This window comes from Pollicipes pollicipes, unplaced genomic scaffold (assembly GCF_011947565.3).
Source record: "Pollicipes pollicipes isolate AB1234 unplaced genomic scaffold, Ppol_2.1 Scaffold_6138;HRSCAF=7277_pilon_pilon_pilon, whole genome shotgun sequence".
Lineage (NCBI taxonomy): Eukaryota > Metazoa > Arthropoda > Thecostraca > Pollicipedomorpha > Pollicipedidae > Pollicipes > Pollicipes pollicipes.
This window is the reverse complement of record NW_023596818.1, coordinates 25205627-25232791: the sequence shown is the minus strand read 5'-3', so window position 1 is coordinate 25232791 and position 27165 is coordinate 25205627. Positions and strand designations below refer to the sequence as shown.

The 27165-nt window shown below is 51.3% G+C and overlaps 1 protein-coding gene across 2 annotated transcripts in view; it reads right to left on the bottom strand.

Annotated features, from left to right (window-relative positions):
* LOC119106492 (uncharacterized) overlaps positions 1 to 27165 on the bottom strand; it is a 100756-nt gene that overhangs the window by 26687 nt on the left and 46904 nt on the right. For both annotated transcript variants that reach the window (XM_037230146.1, XM_037230147.1), the window contains 6 exons: positions 22828 to 22995; positions 19897 to 20052; positions 16923 to 17017; positions 15493 to 15604; positions 11072 to 11240; positions 10248 to 10476 (listed from right to left, as the gene is read on the bottom strand). In XM_037230146.1, the coding sequence (XP_037086041.1) occupies positions 10248 to 10476; positions 11072 to 11240; positions 15493 to 15604; positions 16923 to 17017; positions 19897 to 20052; positions 22828 to 22995 (929 nt within the window). The remainder of the gene's footprint in view (positions 1 to 10247; positions 10477 to 11071; positions 11241 to 15492; positions 15605 to 16922; positions 17018 to 19896; positions 20053 to 22827; positions 22996 to 27165) is intronic.

The following is a 27165-nucleotide window of genomic DNA, read 5'->3' as shown; positions in this document are numbered from 1 at the left end:
TTAAGCTATGTTTGCATTGAAAGGGTGATCAAAGCACCGTTCACGTTTTCGACCCGAACTGGCTGTCATCATTGACAACAGCTGACATACGCCGCAACATGCATTTTGTTTTCACAAGCCTGCAGCCCGTATGTCGCACTTTACACTTACGTCATGTCGAGCATATGAGCTTTATTCGCCCTATGAATGTTAAACAGCGTTCGAATCACGAATCACGAATCAGCTTCACCATGAAAATTGCCGACGTCAGTGCCTGTTCCCCGTACGGGAGTTCTGCCCACAGAACACAGCGTGCAGGACAACCTGGGCACATGTGCACTCTGCCTTCACGGCGGACGGCACTTAACAGTCACCACAACGAGGCTATCCGGCATTCAGCCGCCGGTGCACGGGCAGCAGGGTCGCGAAGCCCCAAGAGGTGGCGCTGGGGTGTCCGCTCAGTTTTTGCGCAGGTTCGAGAGTTTGCATACATCAAGACGGCGCGATCTGCACTGCGTTCGGCCCAAGGGGCCAAAGGTCCTTTTTAGACGGCGTTTCTAGGCTTGTGGGCGGGCACGTGGGCTGGAGAGAGGAGAGTTGAAAAGAGGAAGCCAGTGCCCCTTCATTATACGAGCGACGGCTACGCTGGTACATTCGTGGACCGACCGAAACAATCGTAGACCAGGGGTGCTGCAGCTCGTGCTGTGGTTTGCGTGAAACAACATTCCATCGTAGATATCAAGAAACACATGTTCAGAGGTCTCCGTTTTTAAGCAGCACGTGGACTTCAATGAAGCGTGATGACAGCAAATTACTTGACAAGTGATTTACAACAAGCTCATTATGATAACCAGATCGGAAACCCCAACCGAGGCCTACCATTCAAGCGGCGATCAAAACCATGACGGCCGCGCTTTCTAAGGTCTGGTCCAACGGCTCCATTCCGGTTGCAAACCAGCATTAAGTTGCGTGGTTCGCACATTACTAGCAGACAAGACGGCTGAAGACAGGAAGGCAGCGGAGCTCCCCATGGCAGAACACATCCACACAGTTGTGAGGTTAATAGTTTGGTCACCTGCAGCAAAGCCAGCTACGTCAGCTGCAAGTGTCTGAGCACCACTGCATGCAGATGTGCCCAGGGAAAGAAAGCACCTGCAGTTGCAGGCCCGTTCGTAACCGATCAGCAGGGTCCAAGATTGATGTGCATCAATGAAATAAATCCTCTCTCGGGAAAGCGAGCGGCGACTGCCGAGAAGCGCTGTAGGCCATCGCTGACCTCTGCTTGAATCTCAGCGCACCGATCTTTTGTGACAGCGACACGTCGCAGGGAAAATCAGCATTGAAGCAGCGCACTGCAGTCCCGTCTTCTGTAACGTATACCGCCACCGTACCATACAGTGGCCATGTGGCTTATTCTCGGCCTCGAAAATCGGTTCTATGACACAAATTATTCACCCCTGTCGGGACAATGTTCTCGTGCTCGTCACAGCGTCGGCCTGCACCAAGCGAGCCGTGATGCCCCGTCTGACACGCTCCCATTGCGACTCCGACGTATGACATTCAAGTTGCATGTCATAAAAAAGCACGTCGTCGCGCGCCCGTTCGTGGAGCGCTAGAGACCGCACAGATTGCATATTGGTGCTCAGGGGCCATGGTGCAATCGGGGCTCGACCCTCACGTGAGAGCCGAAAGGTGTTACTACTCGGCCGTCACACCCTTACATGACACATTCCAGCTGACGCAACCACAATGCGCGCGACGCTGCATTGTCGATTGGTTTCCAACAGAAGGCCATCAGGATCCGAGTCGAGTCGAGGGACTCGGTGGGATGCTATACTTGGTTCGATCGACATATTCCGCGATTTTTTTCTTGCTTTATTTTAGGATCAACTTTGTATCCATTGGCACACCGATTAAATCAGTCGACTTCCGTAGATATTAATCTCGTAACTGTGTGATAAGGCTTGATGCACGGTGAGAATGCCTGCGATTGCGAGACATGACGGGTGACCTGGCCATCGTTGGGCGATACACGAAAGAAATGAGCTCCAATAACAGCGCCGTGATGTATGTAAGGCACAACAGGTAAGCAAATATTAACTCATGAAGCTGGAAAAGACGATGCTACAAACGCAAACCACGCCCTCAAATAACTTAAAACGATTAAATCTGCCATCACTGCCACATTCAAAAACAACAATCCTTGACCACCGAGAGAAGATGTGGAGAACTTAGTTCTTCATTGGTCCATGGCATTTAGACAAGAGCAACAGCGACCCTTCAGCAGTTTCCATTCAGTCCTGAAGCCTCAGCCGACTCACAGCATCACCCTGTCAGCAACCTAGCGCCTTTCACGCCGTGCACATGTGGTGGGGACGCCCGGCCCCCGAAAAGGCCGGTAACGCCCGGCCCGCGACACCGTACTGGGACACAGGTGCACCGCCATTCGGCAGTCATGGGGAACGAAAGACAGAGACAGAGACAGAGACAGAGACAGAGACAGAGACAGAGACAGAGACAGAGACAGAGGCAGAGGCAGAGGCAGAGACGGAGACGGAGACGGAGACGGAGACAGGGACGGAGACAGAGACGGAGACAGAGACAGACACAGAGACAGAGACAGAGACAGAGACAGAGACAGAGACAGAGACAGAGACAGAGGCAGGGGCAGAGGCAGAGACGGAGACGGAGACGGAGACGGAGACGGAGACGGAGACGGAGACGGAGACGGAGACGGAGACGGAGACGGAGACGGAGACGGAGACGGAGACGGAGACAGAGACAGAGACAGAGACAGAGACAGAGACGGAGACAGAGACGGAGACAGAGACAGAGACGGAGACGGAGACGGAGACAGAGACAGAGACGGAGACGGAGACAAAGACAGAGACAGAGACAGAGACAGAGACAGAGACGGAGACAGAGACAGAGACAGAGACAGAGGCAGAGACAGAGACGGAGACCGAGACAGAGACAGAGACGGAGACGGAGACGGGGACGGAGACAGAGACAGAGATAAAGACGGAGACAGAGACAGAGACAGAGACAGAGACAGAGACAGAGACAGAGACAGACAAAGAGACAGAGACAGAGACAGAGACAGAGACAGGAAAAGAGACGGAGACGGAGACGGAGACGGAGACGGAGACAGAGACAGAGATCCCGAGATGTGAGATAATGTCATCCCGAGATGGAGAACAGCGCAAACAATGGGCAGAGGGCGGGATCAGCGCATACGCAGTTTGATGCGCCACTTGACGGATCATACAATCGCTGTTCGAAGTGCAGAGCAGTGGTGCAGTGCAGATAATATCGCATACAGCATAGAGTGGTCCACCTCATCGATCTAGGGGCTGGAGCACTAATCAGATCTTCTGGGCACAGAGAGCAGGTCTATCGATCCTCTGTGTCCACTGGAGAAAGCGACTTATGAATCATCAAAGGAGTGGGGGCGCAAGAGAGCATTGTCAAACAAAAAATAACGTAGCGGACAAATCTCTCACCACGCCTACATCCATTACATGTGGATGCTATCCATCAGGGGAGGCACCACGTGAGGGGGAGGAGGGGGTGATCGTTCCTAATAATTATGATATATTCATCATTATTCCCGCACTCCCAATAATGTCCGATATCAACACTACGTATCAAGCACTGGGTGAAGAAAGCAGACCTAGCATATCTTACATCACCTTGTTTGTTCACTGATATCTGCAGTCGTCAGAATTATCACTCCTTTTTAATTTTATTGCTGTTTGAGCCTGACTGAATTGGCTCATGGTCGGTGGCAGCGGCTGCACAAACGATCAGGGAACGAGACGGGCAGTACCGAACGTCGAGGCACATACAGCTTCGTCGCAAACTGTTGTCATTGATCCGGAATTTCACGATCGGACGGTGGGATCAGGGCCAGCGCATCAAGCACTGCTCAGCGTGGGTGCCGATTCCAGCAATCCATTCAATCAAAATCTCGGACTACTGATTCGCCTGCAGCGCCGTCCCTAGTGCCCACTGCTCCACCACGCGGGCTCCGCACGTGACTACGGGGCGCAAAGTTTCAGCCAGTTAAATGTCTGGCCGTCGTCATGCCTGGTTTAGTCCTGAGAAGGACTGGGTAGTGTTTAGCTTTTAACCGTGTTACATGCGGCATGCCTGAAATATCGGCTTGGCATTGAGGGAATTTGGGTCATGACTCGCACCACATGGCTAAAAGCCAAACACCATCTAGCCCTTTCAAGAATTCAATAATACCTGACGACGGCCCAGCAATTAACTGGCCGAAACGCTGTGCACATACCCACTAGAAGAGGACGGTAGTTCGAACAATTAATACATTGGTGTTTTTAATGCCTCTTGTTAATCCTTCCGTAAAACTTTGCAATCTAGGTTGCATAGACCTACTCATTTCACGCCTAACAATATTGTAAATTTAGATTCAGCACAATATTCGGTGCGTTGACACAAGAAGACCAGAAAGTATCTCTAACAAGTGCATTTAACAACACGGATAGATAGGTACCGAACTGTACTCACATCTACACGGATCACGAATACATGAAATATACGGATAGATAGACACCGAACTGTACTCACACGTACACGGATCACGAGTACATGACATCCAGACAGCTGAGGTGCTGGCGATGACAATATGATGAAGACATCACTGCTATGAAAATAAAGCGCGGAGGCGTGCTATTACAACTGGCTTTGGCGCCCTGCTTTAAATTATCAAATAGCATGCCAGTTCATGCAGCAGCTTTGGAAACAAGACCAAATTCGATCGATCACACTCAATTCAGGGACCACCCGAGACACAAAACTCCGTCGAATGACAGTACGAAACCTTCGGGCACCGGTACCTCCAACGGGGACCGTAAGCCGAGAGGGCGACGAAGCCTGATTGGTCAAGCAACATCAACATCACAACCGTTCAACGTCTCGTAGGGCGCAACGTCGGAAGCATGATTCTGAAAGACCTGTCCCCAGAATGGACATTTCACAACAGGCAGTCGGAGGGATCGGTCCGCCTTGTCAGCAACCTCGAGGCCTGACCCGCCCTGTCACCCCCGAAAAAGCGGCGCAGTTTCGTCGACGCTTCTTCGTGGCCAGCTCCGAATTAGCCCGCACTTTCTCGCGACACGCGCTGTGTCGCAGCTGGCTTCCCACAGACCTGCCGGCTGTACCGTAAACAAATGGTTGTTGATGACACCTTCCTGGCGCCACGGGGCGATGTTGTTGACAGGCTAGCTAGGCAGCGTAACGCTGTTGACGCCTGAAGGCCGTGTCTGTGGTGTTTGCGCCTATCCTAAGAATACACGCGTTCTTTCTTCTGATGAGAATTCAACTATTCCGGGAGGCATGGTAAGGGTGAAGCGCACACTGGAAGGCTTGACATCAAACACAGTCGGTAATTTTAAATAAACAATCGTTACAGTAACTAAGCACAGGGCTAATATTGGGTATCCTGGCAGTGGTACAGCCGAGGGGAGGCCAGTTTCATGAAATAGGCGGCCCAAATTGCTTGTTTTCTTTTTTACATTATTTTTTCTTTGCTTAATATTTCCTTCTCTTCCCCTCATATTCATACCAGTTCATTACGACTTCCGACAGTTTCGAAACGTATAATTTATTGTCTGTCATGACAAAAGCAAGCCCGTTTCAGGCTCCAAAATTCAGAACGATACCAGTGTCGACATGGCCCCACGGGGAGACCCCCTCGCGATCTGGATAAGGGCATCCTCTCTGACATGACAGCAGCCTACTCAACACTCATAGCGATGGACGCGAATTCTCCGTAGTCCGACTATCGCTCCCTGATTTACCATGGCATGACCATATATGTCACGACGAGGGTCTTATGGGATTTCACGAGTTGGGAGAGCCGATGGGTACTTACATGGAATGGATAACAGCAGGGTTGGGCACAATTTGGGCGCATTGCGGATATGGATATTGGTATGGGTAAGACGTTTACGAAGTGACAAGTAGATAATTTACGAAATACGACATAAATGTGAAATGTGATTGCTTTCGCTCCTTTTAAGAGTAGCAAAACTTAATTCATACCACGTTTACAATTATCAACGCAAAGCTGCCTTGGGCGTAAACTCTCAGAAAGTTTTCCATACTTCCTGATTAAAGTGCTAACAAATTACAAACGGGTGGATAACGAGCGACTGCACGCGATTAGGAATGGGCAGAGGATGGTTATGGGTACAGCCCCTGGGTAGCCCGCGGATTAGGCACCGGAAATTTTACCTTTGAACGGCAATAGAGAGTTTCCTGTGGTACTACGGACTTGAGCCAAACAATATTTCTACGGCCTCCTCTCGGTAATGACAGCGCCTCTATTTACATCATTCGAATCTCGTTTTGGTCTGAACATGGATTAACTGTTGCAATGTTTGAAACCATCCGGCACACCTATATGACTGAGCCGTCTACATTGGTTGGAAGGGACCTTATCTCGGCCATGAAATGGGCCCCTTACTGTATCGTGGCTCTCGAACCTTCCGATCCTTATATTACCGAGACCTCCCAGCCTTTAATTGATCATTGTCCGCCTCTTGGAGCCAAATTACTCCCGGACACACCCGCCCCACGCACGTGTGGGCCTTCCCTCGATCGTCGCAGTATTACGTTGTTGGCCAAGGCCCCACTTGGTCCTGACTGCATCATCACCTTTCGCCATGGATATTACACCTATAATGGATTTCGAGGGCCTCTTTCAATTCGGGATAGGCAGAAGTACACGCTGACCGCTACCCAGCCTCGAGTCCTGCGGGTGGTTCCCAGAGCCCTGTCCACCCCATGGCTCCGCACAACGGGCACTTGTCCACCCGGTGGCGCCGCACAGGGGGTACACGATTGAGCAGAAGCCAAGCCGCATAAGGCAACGGAGCATAAATCAGTCACCAAAGACCACGGCTAGGTAGCAGTCGGGCTTGGTACTGGCATCTAAGACAAATGTATGCGACCCGCACGAGGAACATGATGCCAACCAAACAAAGTCTAAGGCCGGATCGTTTTCCGCGGACGTATCCCGCCGTAGTTTCTGGACTGAATGCTAAGGAACGTAGCTCAAAGATCTGGAGGCCTGTTCCCCGGACCCTGCCTGGACCAAGCAAACTGCCGTCAGGCTTCTGGGTTGTGCTAAATGGTTTAGATTCCTAAAGTTATGTGGGCCACCCACACTTCATACAGCTGTGTTTGCAGTTTTAATCCGGTAGTTTAAACTGCGCTTGCAGCTTTCAGCTGGGAGAGGCAGGAGCAGTGGTGACAGGGGCACACCACAGGATCAAGAGGGGCAGGGGGGGGGGGGGGGGGCAGTGAGGCAGGATGACGGGTTTTGATTTACGTATATTTCTTTAACAATGCCACCCCGGGCCAATGTCCGGACACTCCACTAAATCACAGTCTTAGGATAAGCTTACAAATGTGTGTCTTTGGTTGACCCTGTGTCATTCCCCGAGCAATGACAACAATGCAAATAACTGGTACAATTACAGCTTATTTTAAGGCTGACCTATGTACAGCTGTTGAGGTGACCCGATTGATCTTTATCAAGCTATTTGCAACATAGCACCCGAGGGTCAACAGCTTCATGCCCGTAGAGGTCAGAAACTGGGAGCCGGGAATATCTGAGGAGTCAGTTACGGTGCTGACTTCCGACCTCAAGCGCCAGGTGTGCGACAGCACAGCATCAACTCATGGCAGCTGAGCGATCAGAGCTCGCTCCCGAAGGCATCAGGTGTGCGACACCACAGCATCAACTCATGGCAGCTGAGCCATCAGAGCTCGCTCACACAGGCGCCAGGTGTGCGACAGCACAGCATTAACTCATGGCAGCTGAGCCATCAGAGCTCGCTCCCACAGGCGCCAGGAGTGCGACAGCATCAACTCATGGCAGCTGAGCCATCAGAGCCCGGCTCCCACAGGCGCCAGGCGTGCGACAGCACAGCATCAACTCATGGCAGCTAAGCCATCACAGCTCGCTCCCACAGGCGCCAGGTGTGCGACAGCACAGCATCAACTCATGGCAGCTGAGCCATGAGAGCTCGCTCCCACAGGCCAGCAGAGCTAACAAGCGACGTTCGTTCACCTCCCAGCCTCAACGAAGTAACATTCACAGCTAGTCACATTCCGTTGTTTGTGAAACGAGATGCGGCAGAACTCAAAACGTATGTCGTTTAAAACATATGGCTTACTGGCTACGCACCTTGCTATTAATGCATCGCCATAACACTTTATGAACGTATTCAGCGAATACGCAAATGCTTTCGAATCGATGGCATGGATGTTATTTCTATCCACAACTGCATGGACAACTTCGACGTCGGCTACTTTTTTCTAAATTTATTAGAGCATCTCAAATAGATGTCAGGCATGCCCTAACTTTACCTAATAGCACGAACAAGTTTGACTTCAACAACATTTTTCATCAATTTTGAAATCACGAATTTCCCATCAACTCAGCTCGTAGCGCCCCCCCCCCCCCCCCCCCCCCAGTGTGCGTGTGAGAATTCATGGTAGCAGAACTCCTAACAGCATGACAGTAGCAGTGCAACAGTGTTGCATACATTTGGAAGTCGTCCATCTAGGCCGCAAAATACGGAAGCAATCTGCGCATGCCTTCTGAGAAGTTTATGATCGTACATTCCACACTCAAAATCATAGCTTACGGCTGCTCCCAGATGCATTCAATGCAAACAGCTGGCGGGCATGTAAGGGCGGGCAGCAATGGTTCCTCCACCTGTTCCACAGCCACGTAACGTACATAGTCGCCTCCAGGCTGGCTCTCCCCCGTCCCCGGTGCGCAGCTGAGGCCTCCCCCCCCCCCTCTCCCCCCCCCCCTTCCCATCCGCTGACGCTCTGCCAGCCAACCGAGGCCAGCGTGTTACCGGCGTGACGTCACCGGCGGGCCCCAGCGTGCATAAACATCGCCGGAGCGGCACGTGGGGCTCAGACAGGGCCCGACCTAATGTGCGCATTCATCCCATTTCGGCGGGGATCGTCCGTCGTTGAGGCGCGGGCCTCTCGCCGCCGGACGTCGCTGGACATGATTCAAGGCCCATTTGGGATGATAGGGTATGATTTCATGACGTGGACTGCCATGCCATGAATGGATGTCAGACGCTGTTTCCATACGACTTGATAGCCCACCGTGCAGAGTTTTGAACCCGCCGCAGACCCTGTTCCTCCACTTGATACGAGCATGCTCCTCTGACGGATGCGTCACAAGGGGTGCTACTGCCCGAATGTATGCATCGTCTTCAAAACAAAATACTCGAAAGACGTGCATGGTGTCAGGTGTTAGCGAGTTGTGCGTATGATATTCTGACGCGTTAGTCTAGGAAAACTGTGCAGGAAAACACATCTTCTGGGAATAACTATTGGAAAGTTTGACCAGCTTTGCAATACTCGAAAAATCGCTGATGCAGTGGTATTATCACCATTTCATGTGCTGCCAGGTACAGCAGCGTCAACATAGTGCAAGGTTTCATCGTGAATCCTGCCTCAAAAATATTTTTAAGCGATTACGAGAGGCTTCCATCCGTAAGGAATGCTCATAGTTCAAGCCAACAGCATGCACAAATGTTGCCGCGCAGACAGCGAAAGGCTGACCGAGGGGGCACCAACCAGAGACAGCTAGAGACAACCAGAGACAGCTGGCAGAGATCGCCACGTGCCATGTCGCAACGCGGAACGATACGACACAGAAACGCTCCTCTCTATCGGACAGGCGCGGGTCGCGGCGGAAGGACGACTGCGTGAGGGAGTTCTCTGTCCCAACAGCCCATCCTGTAGTCCACTCACCGAGGCCAAGCAGTCGTGACGCTGCGAAACTTCGGGGTCTCAGCAAGCCTCCCCAGGCCGAGGACCAGGCGGAAGGGAAGAGCATTCCGACCGCCGCATCCCCGCTCCCGCTCCCGCTCCCGCTCCCGCTCCCGCTCCCACCCCTCCCCCTCCCCTCCCCAAGGCTGAGAACTAGGCGGAAGGGAAGAGCATCCCGACCGCCGCATTCCCGCTCTCGCTCCCACCCCTCCCCTCCCCTCCCCAAAGCCGAGGACCAGACGGAACGGAAGAGCATCCCGACCGCCACATCTCCGCTCCCATCCCTCCCTCCTCCCCTACCCAATGCCGAGGACCAGACGGAACGGAAGAGCACCCCGACCGCCGCATCCCCGGTCCCGCTCCCGCCCCCACCCGTCACCTCCTCCCCTCCCCAACCGCAACCAGTCGAGATACGACGTCGGCGGGCTCACCTGGGATGATACCGCGGTCGCGGTAGTGGCTGCCCGAGATGGGGAAGATGCCGCCGATGAGTATCTCGTTCTTGCGCCGGCCGTGCATCAGCCACTGTCTGCTGATGACCTCCGCGTTGCGTCGCATCCAGTCGCAGGCGACCTCGCTGTATTTGAGGTCAGGCCGGGTCACCTGCAGACGCAGCAGGTCCTCGTACTGCCGCTGCGTCAGGTGGAAGTCGATCAACGCCTGCGGCAAAGCGTAGGGGTCAGAACAGTCCGGAGCGGGGCCAGCGGAGTTAGAACAATCCGGCGCTGGGTCAGAAGAGGTAAGACCAGTCCGGCACCGAATCAGAGGATGCCAAAACAGCCCAGCCCGGGTTGGAGGCTGGCAATGGCGCTGGCCCATCCTAATGACGCTGTGTTCGGTGGATGTCCGACGGCGTCTACAGGAAAGCAATAAGGTGGAAGGAGAAAGCAAGAATAAAGAAGCTTTTCATTTACGAAGAGGGCCAGAGAAGTCGGTGCCTGGCTCAGTAAATAATCAGACTCATGCGTGGCTTAAGTATATATAACTACGAAAAGTATGGTGCTGTTCACAAGATACACACAGGTCAGAATCGGTGTCTAGGACTAGTCATGTCCGTTTCACGGTTGTCGGCTGGAATCAGCATGCATAGATGACAATCATTGTATGCATCGAGTATCTGGACGTGGGGTCGATGCAAGCTCCCGGCCGTAACACGCACATCAAAACTGGTCAAAGCACTGTCCATGATGTACAAGTAGCAAGAGCAGATAGATACTCTATCAGAATGCTCCTTCCGCGCGGCCACGCCCCACACCTTGTGGGCCATGCTGGCTCCGTCCTCGAGCCGATTCCAGGCGAGCTTCTTCAGGAAGCGGTTGCCAGTGGGGCAGACGGTGCCAGCCGGACACGCTGGGAAGGCCATCTCCACGTAGGATGAGCTCAGTGTCAGGAGGCTTGGAGTGTAGTGCGCGAATAACACCGGTCTGCGATGTCAAACGACAACGGCTTGAGGAGTAAGACAACGTGGGTCTGGGAAGTACAGTAGGGCAGTTTGGGAGTGAGCAATAGCACGTTTTATAACAGCAGTGAAGTGAGTCTGGTGATATAACAGCATTGGTCTGAGGAGAGGACTAGCAGCGGTATGAAAGCAGAATAATTTTGGCTGTGCATTGGAACTACCTTTGTTATGAAGATAGTATAAGATGCATGAGACGCAAGCAGCCAGTTCATCAATAAATCCATGCATTTACTCCTAGCTAACGGGAGTGAATTCAGGGCTGCATATTAGTTTCATAGATTTGGTTGGGATGCAATTAGATCGGCAATGGTAACGGCTATAATACACACAGGAGCACCAATTAGCACCGCGTGAAACATCCACGCAGGCATCATGGACTCGTTCAAAGTTTATGTGTTTTAGCACGGAAGGCCCGGTATTTTCCGAAGGTGCTTTTGGTTTAACACATATGCTTCCTTTGTCAGAAGAAATGACCAGGGGTAGAACTGGGCTGACCGCGTTAGGTTGTCGAAACGAGATTAACGTTGGGGCGTGCAGAAAAAAAGACGTGGCACAGCATTAGATTCCGCGCATCCGGTCGTCTAAAAGTTATAATCGAATATAACGTAATGTTGCGCTAGGGACTTGAGCTATCTTAAATTAATTTAAAATCAAATTAATTTGAATTAAGGTGTGTCAAAATTCGAGGACAACAGGCACCTGATTAAGAGTGAGAACGGTATCATGTTTGGAGGATGAGAGAATGGTGGGAAGGAGATGGCAGCGGCGCTTTTCTTGCCGTTGTAAACCCAGTCTATGCAATCAAATACATAGAGTTAATGCTGGTCTTTTTCCAATATATATATATATATATATATATATATATATATATATATATATATATATATATATATATTAACAAAGAAGCCTACCTGGCAATGCCAAAACAAAAGACATTTTTCAAAGGCTTGCGCTTGGAATGCGCACACCGGGTTACACCTTACCAAAGTTCACAACGCGTATGGAGCAAAGTGAGGCAGTTTATTTCTTGTAGGCATACCCTCAGTTGCAAAAGTCGGTCGCGATTGATTTCAAAAATACGTCTGCATTGTCACATGTAAGCTAGTACAACGCACCGAGGTACGGGCACAGCATGTATTCAGAATGATAACTGTTTATCTATTAGTATAAGCTGGAAGACACCGAGGATCAGACCGGCGTTGCGTAAAAATTGAAATGAAAGGTGTATTAGAATTAAATTTCCAATTTCTCCCTGCCTGATTCGCGAGCAATGCATTCGGGTTGGTGTGCTTAATTCAATGATATAGTGTTCACGCTCAGAAAAGGACCTATTTCTGGTCGAGCTAACCCATTTTTATTCCGAAACAAGTCTTGACAAATCTCAGCTTCCGGCAATTCTGACTTCCAAGCGCCGCAGGAGTTTTCAGCTTGAATACACCATTTGCATGCTCTTAAAATGGGGTCTACGTTCGAGTCGGATACTGCCATTTATTCCATTCCTACACCCGAGTCCGAGCGTGCTTTTATAAAATGGGTCGCTACTTGAGTACCAGCCTGATACCATGAGCCAATACTCGAACACGAGTGTTGTGGGACTCGGAACTATACCTGATACGCATTCAAAAAGTTTGTTCATCGCATGACACCAAACGCTTGTTGCTAATCGTATGCAGGGTTTTACTCCTCTACAAACGCTCCATGGACTTCGCCAGCTGCTGCTGTGCATTCCTGATTTCCCAAACCTTGCAGGTTTTTGTCCACATTCTGCTCCTGCTTGAATTTCACATTAGCAGCCGCTGATTTTTTTGTCGCACCGGATGTCGTACAAATATACTACATTCGCGGTCCGCAATTGTACTGTTTGGTAAAGAATGGTCCAATCATCTTGAGCATTTAATTTGATGTTTTTGATGGAGTAAGCAGTGATATCTCACACGCTTTCTCCGTGATGAACATACTTTCCTAGTCGTGAGAACGCATAATCAACCTGTTTTTGTACCTGAATTAACAGCATTGCGTTACTCACCTTAGCTACATTTCACAACGTTTCGACCCATGAAACTGGCTGGGCCTAGTCCTAGTTGGTCTGGTGGCTGCAGAAGCATCATTCTGCGATGTGGAATGCCGCTGGTATTGGGGCTCGACTAACTATAGCCCGTGAAATGGAATAACTCCAGCCTTGAGTGTAAAACAGTGATAGTCCGCAGATGGGAATAACTAACCCGTGAATGGAAAGGACACCGATAGCCCTAATTAAATATCGGGAATGCCACAGCCGCAACGCACAAGAGTAGCGGACGCCCCCAAAAATGTATAAAATAAAAGGACGTGCATCCGATATTTGTTGCGCCCATCCTGACGCGCATTCTCGTCACAGCAGGTGGTGCCGTCCACTGATTTGAAGCGCTGGCATTCGTGTCGGCCAGCCAAGAGCTGGCTGGCCGTGGGTCAACCAGCCAAGTTGGCTGGCAGAGACGTCTGTCAGCCAAGAGTTGGCTGGCAACACCCTTCCTTCAACTCGAACGCGGCGCACCAAGCTCATCCGCGCATCGAGCGGTCATCCCCAAGCTCCATGCCCGCAACAGCGACGCGCACGCTACGCGACTAACACGCAACATGGCTTGGTGCACTCCCATCACCGCACTCTACGTATCGAGGCACTCCCATCAGCGCACTCTGCGTATCGAGGCACTCCCATCACCACAGTACCAAACAGTACATCTACGTATCGAGGCACTCCCATCAGCGCACTCTGCGCATCGAGGCATTTCGAGCGGGATGACGCGAGAACATCCATGACTAGAATGGCTGGAAGCTTAACGAAGTGATACATCAAACAGATTTATTGGGTTAAATTTGAAATTACGAAAAATGACGTTCTCATGAAATAATAAAGGAGAAAACCAGAAGATGAGATGGGAAAGCTGCACCGCATCTCTAGGTGAGGCTTTATGAGGTGAGGTGAGACATTATGCAATGCGATAAATGCCTTCGCAGGCGCGCATTCATTTACCGTGAAATGTAAGGCACAGTTGCAAACGAACGAATCATAAAATGCATCAAAATGTTTGCTGACCAATTCAGAAGCACAATGTCAGAGCTTTTACGATGTAACCGTTAGTGCGTTCTTTAAAAAATTGCATTCTGTTGTCAACGGTTTAGAATTGGTGGACGCGAATAAAGATCGTTTGGCAATAAATCACGTTGCAAGACTTTCGTGTATTAACCTACGCTTGAATGATGAAACGATAAGACACTGTTACCTGCACACCGTGATTGTAAGCACCCAGCATTGTATACACCCGGATGACGATGATTTGTAACCACCCGTCGCTTTCCGTTCTTGACCGACATAAATACGTACGTTGACCCCCGCCCCGATCCGCTGTTCTGCATAACGCGGACTGATGAACGGAGGACGGGGGGGGGGGCATGCAACACCCTGCGGTTTCCAAACTAAGGTAGATACAGTATAGCAGAAAACACCAGCGGATTGGTATCTCAACGAGGTCTCGCGATTGACAATAAGAATTATATTGCTAGGTCAATAACTAAGCCTATTATACCCGACCAAAGCTCAAATTTTCACGAAAATCGATCATTGTTTAGTTTTACATTCCCATATGTACGATGCCATGTCTTTTAGACACAAAATTTAAATAGTTGTATTCCTGGCTCAACTTGAAGCGCCATGGTGTATAGTTTTCTGCAATTTGACCATATCTTTGCAATGCATGGCTCCATTAATGTAACAATGTTGGCCAGCCGCGCGCGGTTCCGCGGCATCGTCAGTTGCCGCTCGTCGCCCGCGCAGGCCGTAGATCGTCGTGCAGTGTTCCTCAAAAATCACTCTTGTTCCGAAAGCAGAAAGGCTAGGGACAGTTCTCTGGTGTGAAGTCACGCCAAAGAAATGCCTCACTTGCTACTGAAAATTTGTGCGCGATTGCACGACATACTGGAGGGATGTCCTCAAAAAACCTTAGAAGGGTCTGACCCTCTTCCTATCCTGGCGATGGTTGAAATTTTTTGGATTGCATTCACCTTTCCCTAGCAGGAAAACTACACTAATGACGTCATCTGTGGCGTATTTGTTAGCAACATAGCCACTCACAACATTTCCTAACATACCATACACCCTGCGGGTCACTTCAAAGAACGCCTTTGACTGCAAGACGAGTGTCATCAGGACGGGACAAGGGCAAAAGGACGAAACCTACCTGCCGGCCGTCGTCCTCATCGTCACCAAGTCGCTCAGGGCATTCCCCACCCAGAACACCTGCACGAGGAGACGCAGGTCTTCAATCGTCCTCAGTATATAGCTGGCCTCATCTGGAAGGGCACAAACGCCATGAGCATGAAGCAGGACGGGTTTGGGTAGCGGAGAGATTCATTTGACGAAGGCTGGCATTTCAAACGTGTACTTTCACGCATTCGTTATGCATTCACAGGGACATTAATTACACAATTGCAGCACAAACTTGACGGTGTTAAAAATAAACATGACTGATAAGCATCCAAACACCGGTTCACCATCAATGAATTTGGCAACGACGTCCGCTAAAGTGTAGCACCTAGTTACGAACTAAAACTGCTGGAGAAGCGTTCTTTGTGGCATTCGTGTCGGTTTCGGCAGCCACGTCCATTTCTCCACTCTTGTTTACGGCCGAAGCTACCACATGAAGCACCGCCTGGGTGCCCATTACGCGTCAGCCCCACGGCCCACCACACCTTGCGACTGATGCCTATCAGATAGCAAGGCGGGCACACCTTGGTCATGAGGTGTCACATTAGCATTCACGACGAGGGATAGCCATGGGTCCATTTGACGGGGTCACATTAAGCTACAAGTTATGCGTCTCTGTCGTGGTGTGAAAGGCTTGCCCGAAGAATCGTGCATAGCACGCATGTGCTCTTGAGCACAATGCCGCGTTTGAGTCGTTTGGAGCACATAGTCTTGGAGGAAAAAGTGCTTTCAATTAAAAGCTGCAGTAATTCAGATGGGGGCCAAGTAGACAATGTGTCCACCCATCTTAAAAAATGAGCAGCCGTAGGTTCTAAGGTGAGGGACGTCCAGGACAAAAACATTATCCAAACGATCCGAGAACTTTTCAGGTTACCACATCCTACCCGCAAACAGCGTGCAATGAATGATTGAAATGGAAACGGCGGCAACGGCCATAGACGTGATTCATGCGTCGCATGGAAGCACATCATGCAGAAGTATGCAAACTTCTGCACGACGGCACCGTTGATCTCCAATACTATCATAATATACATGGTCACATTGCATTAACATTGCCACGGTAGACGCACATACATCGTCACAGGCTTCAGCTGAACCCCGACGCGACAAGCCAACCGCACATACCATCATCGAGTCAGCCAGTATACAGTCGCCCACGCACACGTACACACGCACGCACGTATGCACGCACGCACGCACGCACGCACGCACGCGCGCACATACAGAGACACGTAGATAGATATACGTGGTGAGTTGGTAACATGTTGGGCGTGTTGTGTTGGTAAATGAAGTTTAACATTGGTCATTGTAATAAACGTCTTCTCTTGAAAAAAACAAAAAACAGATCATGCGATCAGACGCGCTGTCGGAGGGGAGGACTGTCCAGCGCCGGACTATACGTACTGAACGAGGACGCCAGGAGGACTGCGCAGTGCGCGGCCCGGCACCAGCTGGGCGTGAACAGACCCTCATGGCAGAGCCGGTGCTCGCAGTTGTACCTGCCGGAACAGCGTAGGCCGCTGCTGACTCGACATGCGCGTGACGTCAGCGTGACAAGTGCTGCGAAGTGTGCCACTTCGCAGCGCCGCGTGATAAAGACGAAGAGTACAGGGGCTGCGGTGAGTTTGTCACTGAGAGGAGGCGGGAGTGTCACCAAGGCTGCCACCAGTTAGTTGTAGTCCTTAAATCATGCAGAACTAAAACTATAGTAAAAACACGCTACATACAAAACACACTACAACACACTACAACCCACACACACACACACACACACACACACATATATATATATATATATATATATATATATATATATATATATATTGGATCAACTAACAGGGCTTGGCCCAAAATGCGTCCAATAAGAAGACGTGATCGGTATTAACAAAACCATGGAATTCAATGCCCGAAATCTCCTTTCCAAAAAAGCCCGAACACATTTGACGAATTCACGAGTATCCTAGAATCAGGCACTGAAAGCGAACGGGCACAGCATTGGAGCTTCCCACGGTACATTCGGAACATCGTCGCTCTGAGAGGGGAGAAACAGACCCCTGTCCGCCGTGTGATCCTCAGACTAGCAATCCTGCTCACCAGCTGTATATTCGGCAGGCAACGCCACCGAACTGGAGAGAGACCCCATCTTGCAGCGCCTGGTCCAACGCGGACGGCCCTCGGAGGAGTAACGCCTGACTCTGGTCATCAGGGTCGGTCCAAGCGTTTCCTCCCCGATGCTCTACAGCTGAATTAGGTGGTGAACTCCCGGCAGGCCATCATCTCGCGGCCGAGGGGCTCAATTCACGACCCATTATACACGACTTGTCAAGGTCCAAAAGCCCAAAAGCCTTCCATATAAAGCGTCCTTCCTAATCCGAGTGAATTCTACATGGAACTCCGTACCTACTGATAACTTCCTCACCACAAAAAGCTACACTCACAATACTACACACGCTGCGCTACACTCTACGAGGCCACAAAAAGGCGAACAGCGCGGACCACACACCCGCGCGGGAAGTGATCGGCGAGAACTAGCCAGTGCCTGTTGCCAGGAGCCGTGCAGCGTAACCCCGACCAAATATCCACGTCCACCACTTCCGGAGGTGAGGATGCAGACCGCTAGCCTGCCCTGGGTGCCAGAGAGGAAGGGTTCCCAGCTCTACAGCGACCACAGCGGCCATAGCAGGCTCTGACACCACCATTAACGTTTGGGCAGTACGTTTGGACCTCGATTTGGGCAGCCAGTTCAAGTACGCAAAATGGGCTCCCGCTAGTCTACTGAGCATTAAGGACAGCACTTCAGGCACCATCGGCTCTGGCACCACGACCTGTGGTGACCTGACCTGCACCACGACCATCATCAAAAGGCCGCCGGCGGTAAACACGGTACAGTGCCCCACCCTGCAGCCGCAATTTACACCGAGGGAATAAATGTGATGCGTTAAGCTTCAATATATTCTTCTGTAGTTTATTCTCTCGAGGTAGATGCTGCACAACCTCCAATATGGCAGCGTCGGACTGTTGCTCAGCTCGACTAAAACTCAAGGAACAGACAAGACAATGAAGCAATTGATGCTACATCTCGCTTCAGTCTGAGTTGAGCAGTAGTGCGACCGGAACACCGCTGTTGGGCCTCCTGGTCTACTGTTCAGAGCGCTGAGACTGGGTAGGTGCGGTCGGCATCGACGATTGGCGTATGTGCGTGAATGTGATTTATGACCGCGACTTCGCTTGTTACTTGGAGTTGTGAGTATGTCTACTATAGAGTAATACAAGCAAGGCAGAACGAGGTTCAGTGCATAACTTGCGGCAAAATGCGTATATATACTAGATAAGCGATGTGGGCTACATCTTAACCATGCACTAAATATTTGGTCACCTGAACCGAAGGCGGCGTGGCACAGACACCACGGCTGCCAACACCAATCAGCGTGGGCTCTAACCCTAAAAAATCAATCCATCAAAAGGCCGTGTGTCTGCCCGTCGTTGCCTGCTCCCACAACCCTGAAAGCGTACGCTGCCAAGAAGATTGCCAATTTGCTAACAGCGGGGTTCAGAACCGCGCAGTGGTCATATGTCCAGAGGGCATGCCGCCGTTAAGGAAACAAAGCAGCCCTGTCAAGCTACCCGCGCCACGTGCAGACCACTGCAGGAAAGTAGTGTGCGTCGCTCAGCAGACTACCCAAAACGACCCCAACCTTGATCACGTATTTGGTTGCCAAAGCTTGCGGAGCCAGATACACCAGCAGGAGCCATACAAATATCAAGTTCGTTGCCTCCCGAGTGTCTTTTGAAGACAAGGAGCACCCGAGTGTGATGACGTTTGGTGAAATGTTTGCGCCGGTCATAGCAAAGCGAGCAGTTTTTAGCTGCGAGACGAGATGGCGACGATAATACGAGAAGATAGATAATACGAGAAGATACGAGAAGATACGAGAAGATACGAGCAGGCGACAAGAGGAGCCTGACAGCGCGATCATCTCTCCACCAGTTTACGGCCGTACAGACGCCGGCTCACACTGCTTCTTCCAGGCGCGACTCGCGTGGAGCCACGTCGTTCCGACGACTCTCACTCGAGCTTATGCAAAGTTGCCTCGCTCAAAACAAGAAAACAGCGCCTCCAAGTCAATGGCAGCGCGTTGCACCATGCAAAACCGGCGGCTTACGGCTCCCTCGTTTCGACCCGCATCAGTGCTTGGCGGACTATCTCACCCTTGTTGTTGTTCTCATTGGGACTTACGACGCACTCAGCTGCTGGGGCTATATGGCGTCGCCCGCCCCTCAACCCGATAAAAAGGGCGGGCATCGCGGGGAATCGAGCCCCGTACCTCTGGTTTCCCAGCCACGCAGTACTTCACGCTTATCACAAGGTGGGCCTGACCTGCCGTCGGTGGCCCGGAGATGACGCCGCATACTCCTGCGCTCCAGCTCGGTGTAGTTGAAGACCTGGGCGATGCCGGGCCGCTGGAAGGCCCTCCAGTGGTCGACGATGCCGCTCGTCAGACCTGCCACGCTCTCTTGGAGAAACCAACCAATCCTGGGGAGGGAGGAGACGTGGATGCTGCGTCAGTTGAAAGGGAAGCTCAATACGCGCCCGGGTAGCCAACGCAATACCCTTCGCTCGGGTGGGGGGGAGTCAATTTGACCCTTGCGATCAATCTGAAAAAAATAACTTAACCAATGATGAGAGCTAAAGACACAAAATTTACAGGGTTGGTCGGCCTTTATATGAACACACTTGCTTCAAATTTGAGGCCCAGGGGTCATGCCTTTCGGGAAAAACAAGGTCGACACAATGCCATGCTCAAGATTGGTGTCCCAAGTGCCTCTAGACCTCCTCATGCAGCCGCCTCGAACCCAGGTACCTGTTCTTAGCAAAAGGTCGCTTGGTGTTTGTTTAAGGTCAGTGACCTTTGACCTTTAGAAGATCATGGTGAACAAAGCTTGATCGGGGTCATCTGAAGCCGGTGGCCTACTCTGAATTTTAAGACGTCCGTGGAAGATGTCTGTTGCGGTCCCTGTTACCCAAGACATTCGAAATTGGTATTTGAAACTGTCCATGAAGCAGGCTCTCCAAGGAAAAAGCATGCTGATTTCGGCATCGGTCCGACCTTCATATCTAACTCTACGTCAGCGGAATTTTTTGTAGTCCTACATTTGGTTGTTTTATTGTCTAAGAAGCTATCTCGGAGATGTATCGTTGTTGCATCAGATTGAACAATTCCCAGAGTTGCTGCCTTCGCTTACAGCCATGGTCTGTATTTAACCTGCCATAGATCTGTCCTCGCATAGTGCATCTACTTTGTATTCCGCAAGATCTGCTATTTAGTTGGTTACATAAATTTGCATTCGTTACATTCAGTTGGTCATAAGACGTTTGGCGCGACTACACTGCGATATTCAAAAATTATTTTATTAAAACATTTCGGGGCGTGAAGAATGGTCCCAACCCCACCCACGTGCGCGTTTCAAGGCTAGTCCTCAAGAATAAGGCACGTGTGTTTGTTTTGAAAGGTCATGACGAACAAAAGGTCAATACCTTGGTCAAGGTCAAACAAAAGGTCAAGGTCTTGTGTACATAATACAACAGCACTCGTTGCGCACGCGCCGAAGGCAACCCAACGTCCTTGCGAGGGACGTTAAACTTTAGGGGACCGGGCCTGCCGGAGAAGTTTTTGAAATCAAAACGTTTGACTTTGTATGAATTAACTTTCTGAGTTTTTTGGAACATTACTAGCTGGTGTGACGGTCCGGCCGAATACAAATCGCAAAACTGGCAATACTTGTCGGTTGAAATTAATCGCCAGGGCTGCAGAACCATCTACGATCCAGTATATAAAGGATACACAAACATCTTATTCGATCTTCGAACCAGACGGATGCAGGTCGGCGTCTCGCGTCCTGCTAAGTGTTTCGACCACCGCGCTCTTTGCATTTTCGGGGCCAGGCTGACATACCCGTTGGGTTCATTTAGATCAGGAAATAATTAGTATGAAAGTTGGCTTTCAGCGTGCTCTCAGCGCAGTGTTATGCTTCTTTGATGGCCGCATTCGACAAGGCAATCGCGGTTCACTATTTGCCGCCGTGTTCATCACTGCTGCAAAGCAACCGAGAACGCGGCTAAAGCACGCTTCGTACAAGTGACGCGGTGTCAGCATTTTTTTTTTTCTTAACCTGGCATTAAATGTCGAGCGAAGTTCTGACGAGGGCTGAATACTTTAGCACATTGGCAAGTAAGTCGCCTGTGTAATTCTAAAATGAGTGGGTTTGATGCGCGCCAACAAGCGTTAACAGATTGGAGAACCACGCCTACGCCCCTGATAGCTGTCGACGGCATGCTCAAAGCCGGGTGGCTCATCTGGAAGACGACATGATTGAACTGGACCCTCCGGCGCAACTTCAAAGTGATCTCGGATTTGTAGCCGCTAATGGTGCACATTTCAGTAAATCAGACCACTTCTATTCACGCGGGTGCAAATGTGCGCACCCGTTGGCACCCAGTGACCAGTGCACGACCGAGCTCGACCACGTCACGCACGGCCAGCACGACGCCGCGTGTGGAGCGGCTGGCGCTCACGACGGCCGGTACACTCCATCACGCGCTACACGCCATCGCTAACGCGCCAACCGCCGAGCCGTCCCCGCCGGTGCACCGCCGGCGTAAGGGCGCGGTGGACAATTTATCAGCTCACACTCGCATAATCAGTGCTGGGTGGGGGAGAGGCATGAGCGTATCGGTTCCTGGAGATGCATTCGTGTATCATCCCCACCGTTTCTTGGGCCCAACGTCGCCTAAACTGTAACCCTGGCCGGCCATTCAAAACTCGACGGGCGGTTGTTGCCCTTTACCTACCAATACAGGTCAATACTCGCCAACACGGGTCAGGAGCCTTTCTTAAGTAGCGTCCACCCTGGCAGTGAGTGCCAGTATTCTACTGCCCTCGTCCGTCAAAATAGCACCAGTTAACAGGGGAGTAGTTCCGTAACATAAGTTTTGGAAATAGGCACGAAACATGTCTAAACCTAATAAAAAAGACATTGAAAATAGGCTCCCCTCCAGATGTTTCTCTCCACTAAATTTTGGGGCCTAGGATTTGCCCTACCTCAACTGCATATGAAATTACACCCCTGCTAGTAAACATAACTACTCCCTGTTCCTGAATCTGCCCCCCCCCCCCCCCAACTGCATGTGAAATTACACTCCTGCTAGTAAGCCTCGCTATTCCCCCATGCCTGTCATCACGAATTTTCATAATCCCGCCATCACAAACGCCAACAGCTCCCTCCCGGCCGTGAACACCAGCAGTCCCACCTGGTGGACGGCCCGAGGCGGCCGGCGTAGATGACGCCGTGGTAGGCGGCCGTCTCGCGGTCCAGGTCGTAGCTGGCCGGCGCCCACGCCTCCAGGTTGATGGTGACCGGCGGCATCCTGCATGGCTCCTCGAACGTGTCGCGACCGCACGCTTGGCTTGCCGGGCAGCTGCGGACAGCGAACACGCTCAGAATGGGCCGTGTCCGAAGTCAGAGCGGGCCGTGTCCGCGGTCAGCGTGGGCCGTGTCCGGGGTCAGAGCGGGCCGTGTCCGCGGTCGGAGCGGGCCGTGTCAGCGGTCGGAGCGGGCCGTGTCCACGTTCAGCGTGGGCCATGTCTGCGGTCAGAGCGGGCCGTGTCCGGAGTCAGAGCGGGCCGTGTCCACGGTCATAGCGGGCCGTGTCTCCGGTCGGAGCGGGCCGTGTCCGCGGTCGGAGCGGGCCGTGTCCGCAGCAGCTGTCCGGCATGATGAGGAGCGACGGATACCAGATGCGAGGGATACCAGATACCGAGGGGTTTCGCGACGTGTCAGCGGAGACGCGCCGGACTCGTGGACTATCACGGACACTAGACACTGGACACTAGACAACAGATTGTAGACACTGACGAAACAAACTCGTGCCCGCTACGGCGCGTCCGGTTCGCTGGACAATGCAGGGGACATGCTCAGGGCAACTCGGAACGCTGGTTTTAAAATCGAATCATTCATCATGCTTGAAATGTGCGCTGTCACACGCACTTTTATTGCGCCGTCTGCAGCAGGAAAACACATGAAATGATCGCAACGGCCAATCACTTAAAGCCAACTATATTCTGACGCACAAAACGTCGCCTGACATGACCCAGAGCCCACGTTGGCCGAGGTTAAGGCAAGCCACCGCCCCCACCCGCCTTCCGGTTTTGCGGAGGTGTTTGTTTCGAATTTCTGAGAAAAGCGCATTTAATTTTTCACTAACCATATTTCGGCTTGTTTCATCTGACCTGCAGGTTTTAAGTTTCTACTTTGTAAGATCGCAGTCCAGGGACTTGGTTCTTATTTTATTTTTTTTATTTTTTTATCATTTTATATATGACTTTATTCTACTATTCTGATTTGTCAGTGTTCGATATTTGTGAAAGGTTTTGAGCTGAAACAGACATTTTGAAGACCATGCGGCGCAGTTCACAGCTCTGCTCTTCTTAAGACCTAAATTTCTCCAGTTTCTGAGCTACACGCCCGCGAAGATGTGCAGAATGTGTCGGGAAGTACGTGCCAAGGTCACCTAGGCATACATGACGCCCTAACAACGCCATTCAAATTCTTTCATTCCAAGAGTTCAACTGTTGAGTTGCTCGCATCCGGCGTTCGTAAGAACTATTTTCTAGACATAACGTCCTTCAATTCGCTCGCAATCAATGTTTTGTGAGGCACGGTGACGTAATCAAACAACGTTCCAAAACAGAGAAATTGTGCTGCCCATGAGCAGTTTCTCCACTTCAAAGCATGTCAATAGCCTTAAGTGAGCTAATTTCATCATATATGATGCTTACTTCAATATCTTCAAACGTGGCACAGTCCCTACAAGGGCCTGAACGGCGAAAATATGCGAAATGGACGTTTCGCGAGCGGTCGTGACGCACTGGTGACGTCAAGCATGCCCGATATCTTCAAATAGGAGTTCTCAATATGTGTGAAGTGCTTACACGGCGCTGTGGGCCAGGCCTGTAACGTTTCACGAGTCGATTTTGGGATAGTTCGCATATCAAGTCAAATATCGACAATTAGTTAAATTTACAACAAACACAATATATCATGAAGTATATTGATTTATACAAGCCAATGGTAGTGTTCCTAAAAGTTAAGGTAAGTCAGTATCGAGGTCACATCGCGTCAAACCCCTTAATCGAGGTCACATCGTGTCAAACCCCTTAATCGAGGTCACATCGCGTCAAACCCCTTAATAAGGCCTGATGCCTGTGCTATTGGGGTCGCAGAGGGCACCACTATTGTGCGCCCACATGGCGACGAAAGTGCACGGTGATTTCAGATCAAGGTGAAGAGAAGCAATAAAATGACCTGACTGAGCTCACTTTACGCCTTGGAGGCAAATGGAAGCATGTTTTGAGCTGCATTTCGGGTAATCTACGAACAGATACGGTTATATACGTCAGAGGCGGTATAAACATGGGCGCACTAGGTTTGTCCTGATTTGACATGTGAACCGTAACAGATGTCGCAGAAGTACTTGATATAGTTGGAAGATAACATACGAGCCTGACGCGTCATTTTTCCTCATATTCTCTGCTCGCACATTCCGCATGGAATAGGCAAAGTATTGGCAGGGTAGTCATACCATAACTGAGTCTCGGGGATGCTCGTCTTTCGGGGCCCTGACGGCGTCGGACAACTCGCCCCAAGCTCCAAGCTGTCCGCCTCACCGACCCCAGCACCAGACAACCCGCCCCAAGCTCCGAGCCGTCCGCCTCACCGACCCCAGCACCAGACAACCCGCCCCAAGCTCCGAGCCGTCCGCCTCACCGACTCTAGCACCAGACAATCATCACCCAAGTCCGTACCCTCCGCCTCACCAACCCTAGCAACAGACAACTCGCTCCAAGCTCCGATCCCCCGCCTCACACCGACCCTGGCAACAGACAAAATCTCGCCCCAAGCTCTGAGGCCCCCCGTCTCACCGACCCTAGCACCAGACAACTCGCCCCAAACTACAAGCCCTTCCGTCTCACCGACCCCAGCAACAGACAACTCGCTCCCAAGCCCCAAGTCCTGCGCTTCGCCGACTCCAGCGCCAGTCACGTGTCAGTGATCTTACTTCAGTCAGTACTTCCTGTACTTCTGTCTACTGTCTACTACTACTCTACTGTCTACTGTCTACTTGTACTGTAAGTAAGTACTGTCTACTGTCAGTACTTCCTGCCCACGATGCAGGTAAGTACTAAGTAAGTAAGTAAGTAAGATTGTAAGTACTGTCTACTGTCAGTACTTCCTGCCCACGGATGCAACAGGGAGCTAGCCTTCGGTGTTTGAAACTGAGCTAGTTCAGATGAGTGGCGACGTTATCCGGTACCTTGACTGCGCGAACTGTCTCGGAGGTCAGTGTCTAAGTGCATGCCAGGGCAGCCAATAACCTGCGATACTTAATGTATGGTGTCTCTTACATCCGCAATGCTCGCAACGTATGTAGTATTAACTGGCCCATGTAACGTTGCGCTAGCAAGAGTAGATTATTTAGGACCGCTGCATTTAATGCACGTTCCAACGCTTTCAGAGGCCAGCGTTACGAGCTATACTCGGGCAAAGGCCAAAAATAGAAACTTATCGATTGTAGCGCGGCGTTCGCAAGCACAACACGACAGCAGACAGATTGCGTTCACTGAAGCGGCGGACAGCTTTGATAGATGCATACCATCGAGGCCAATCAGCCATGTTCTCCCAAAAGTTCACTAACGAGGTCAGCTTCGCGGCACCGCGTTGCTCGACAGTGAGCTGCGCGGTGTCATGAAGAATTCCCGTCGAAAAAGTTAGTAAATTTCGCTCACAAGGTGCTTATTATAACACGTTCAACAGCGTGACACTTGGAAATATCCGGTTCGCGATTTTTGCGAACGCTGCGAATCATGATCCTAATTGTCGCGTGGTGGCCGTCCCTGCCGTGATGGGATAACCGCGTGATGAAGGTAATGCTGATGACGGCGACATCAATGCCTATGTTGACGGTGACAGCGATGATGAAAAAATGGCGGATTTGGGGGTGGCGAATGAGATGAGGTCTCCCCCTGCACTGCGCGTGGCAAGAAATCCGTTGGTGATAGTATCGACTTTAACTGGATCCAACTGCGTCGTTCACCACGTGATTATTTCCCCCTTTTTGTCCAGGGCTGTCCGCTTTTTGTCTCGCTCAGGCCTCGCGTTCCGCTTAAGGCTACACCAAGAGCATCTTAACGCTCGCCTGATCTCATACGACGTAAGCGAATTCGACCAACCGCCTGAGGGAGCGTCCAGTCAAGCTGATCGTATCGCGCTCGGCGCTGCGTTTCGAGTCCAGCGTCATCCAGCGTGGCGAGGCGCCCCTCGCCAGCGGCTCAGGACCACAGCTGCCAGTGAACACGCCTCCGTCCCAAGGCGCTTCACCGCCGGAGTCCGATTGCGTGCCGAGAGAACGACCCCGCGTCGCTAACCAGCTTCGGCAGGGCAGGAGCCTGTTCCACCCGCACCACCGAAGGTCAATGCACGGCCCGAGCACTTATCTCAAGCCGGCCAGATTTCCCACGGGGGCCGATGTCGCGAACGGACCCTGCAGCCGACTCCTGGGGCCGATCACGTCCGGCGTCTGCCATCCTAC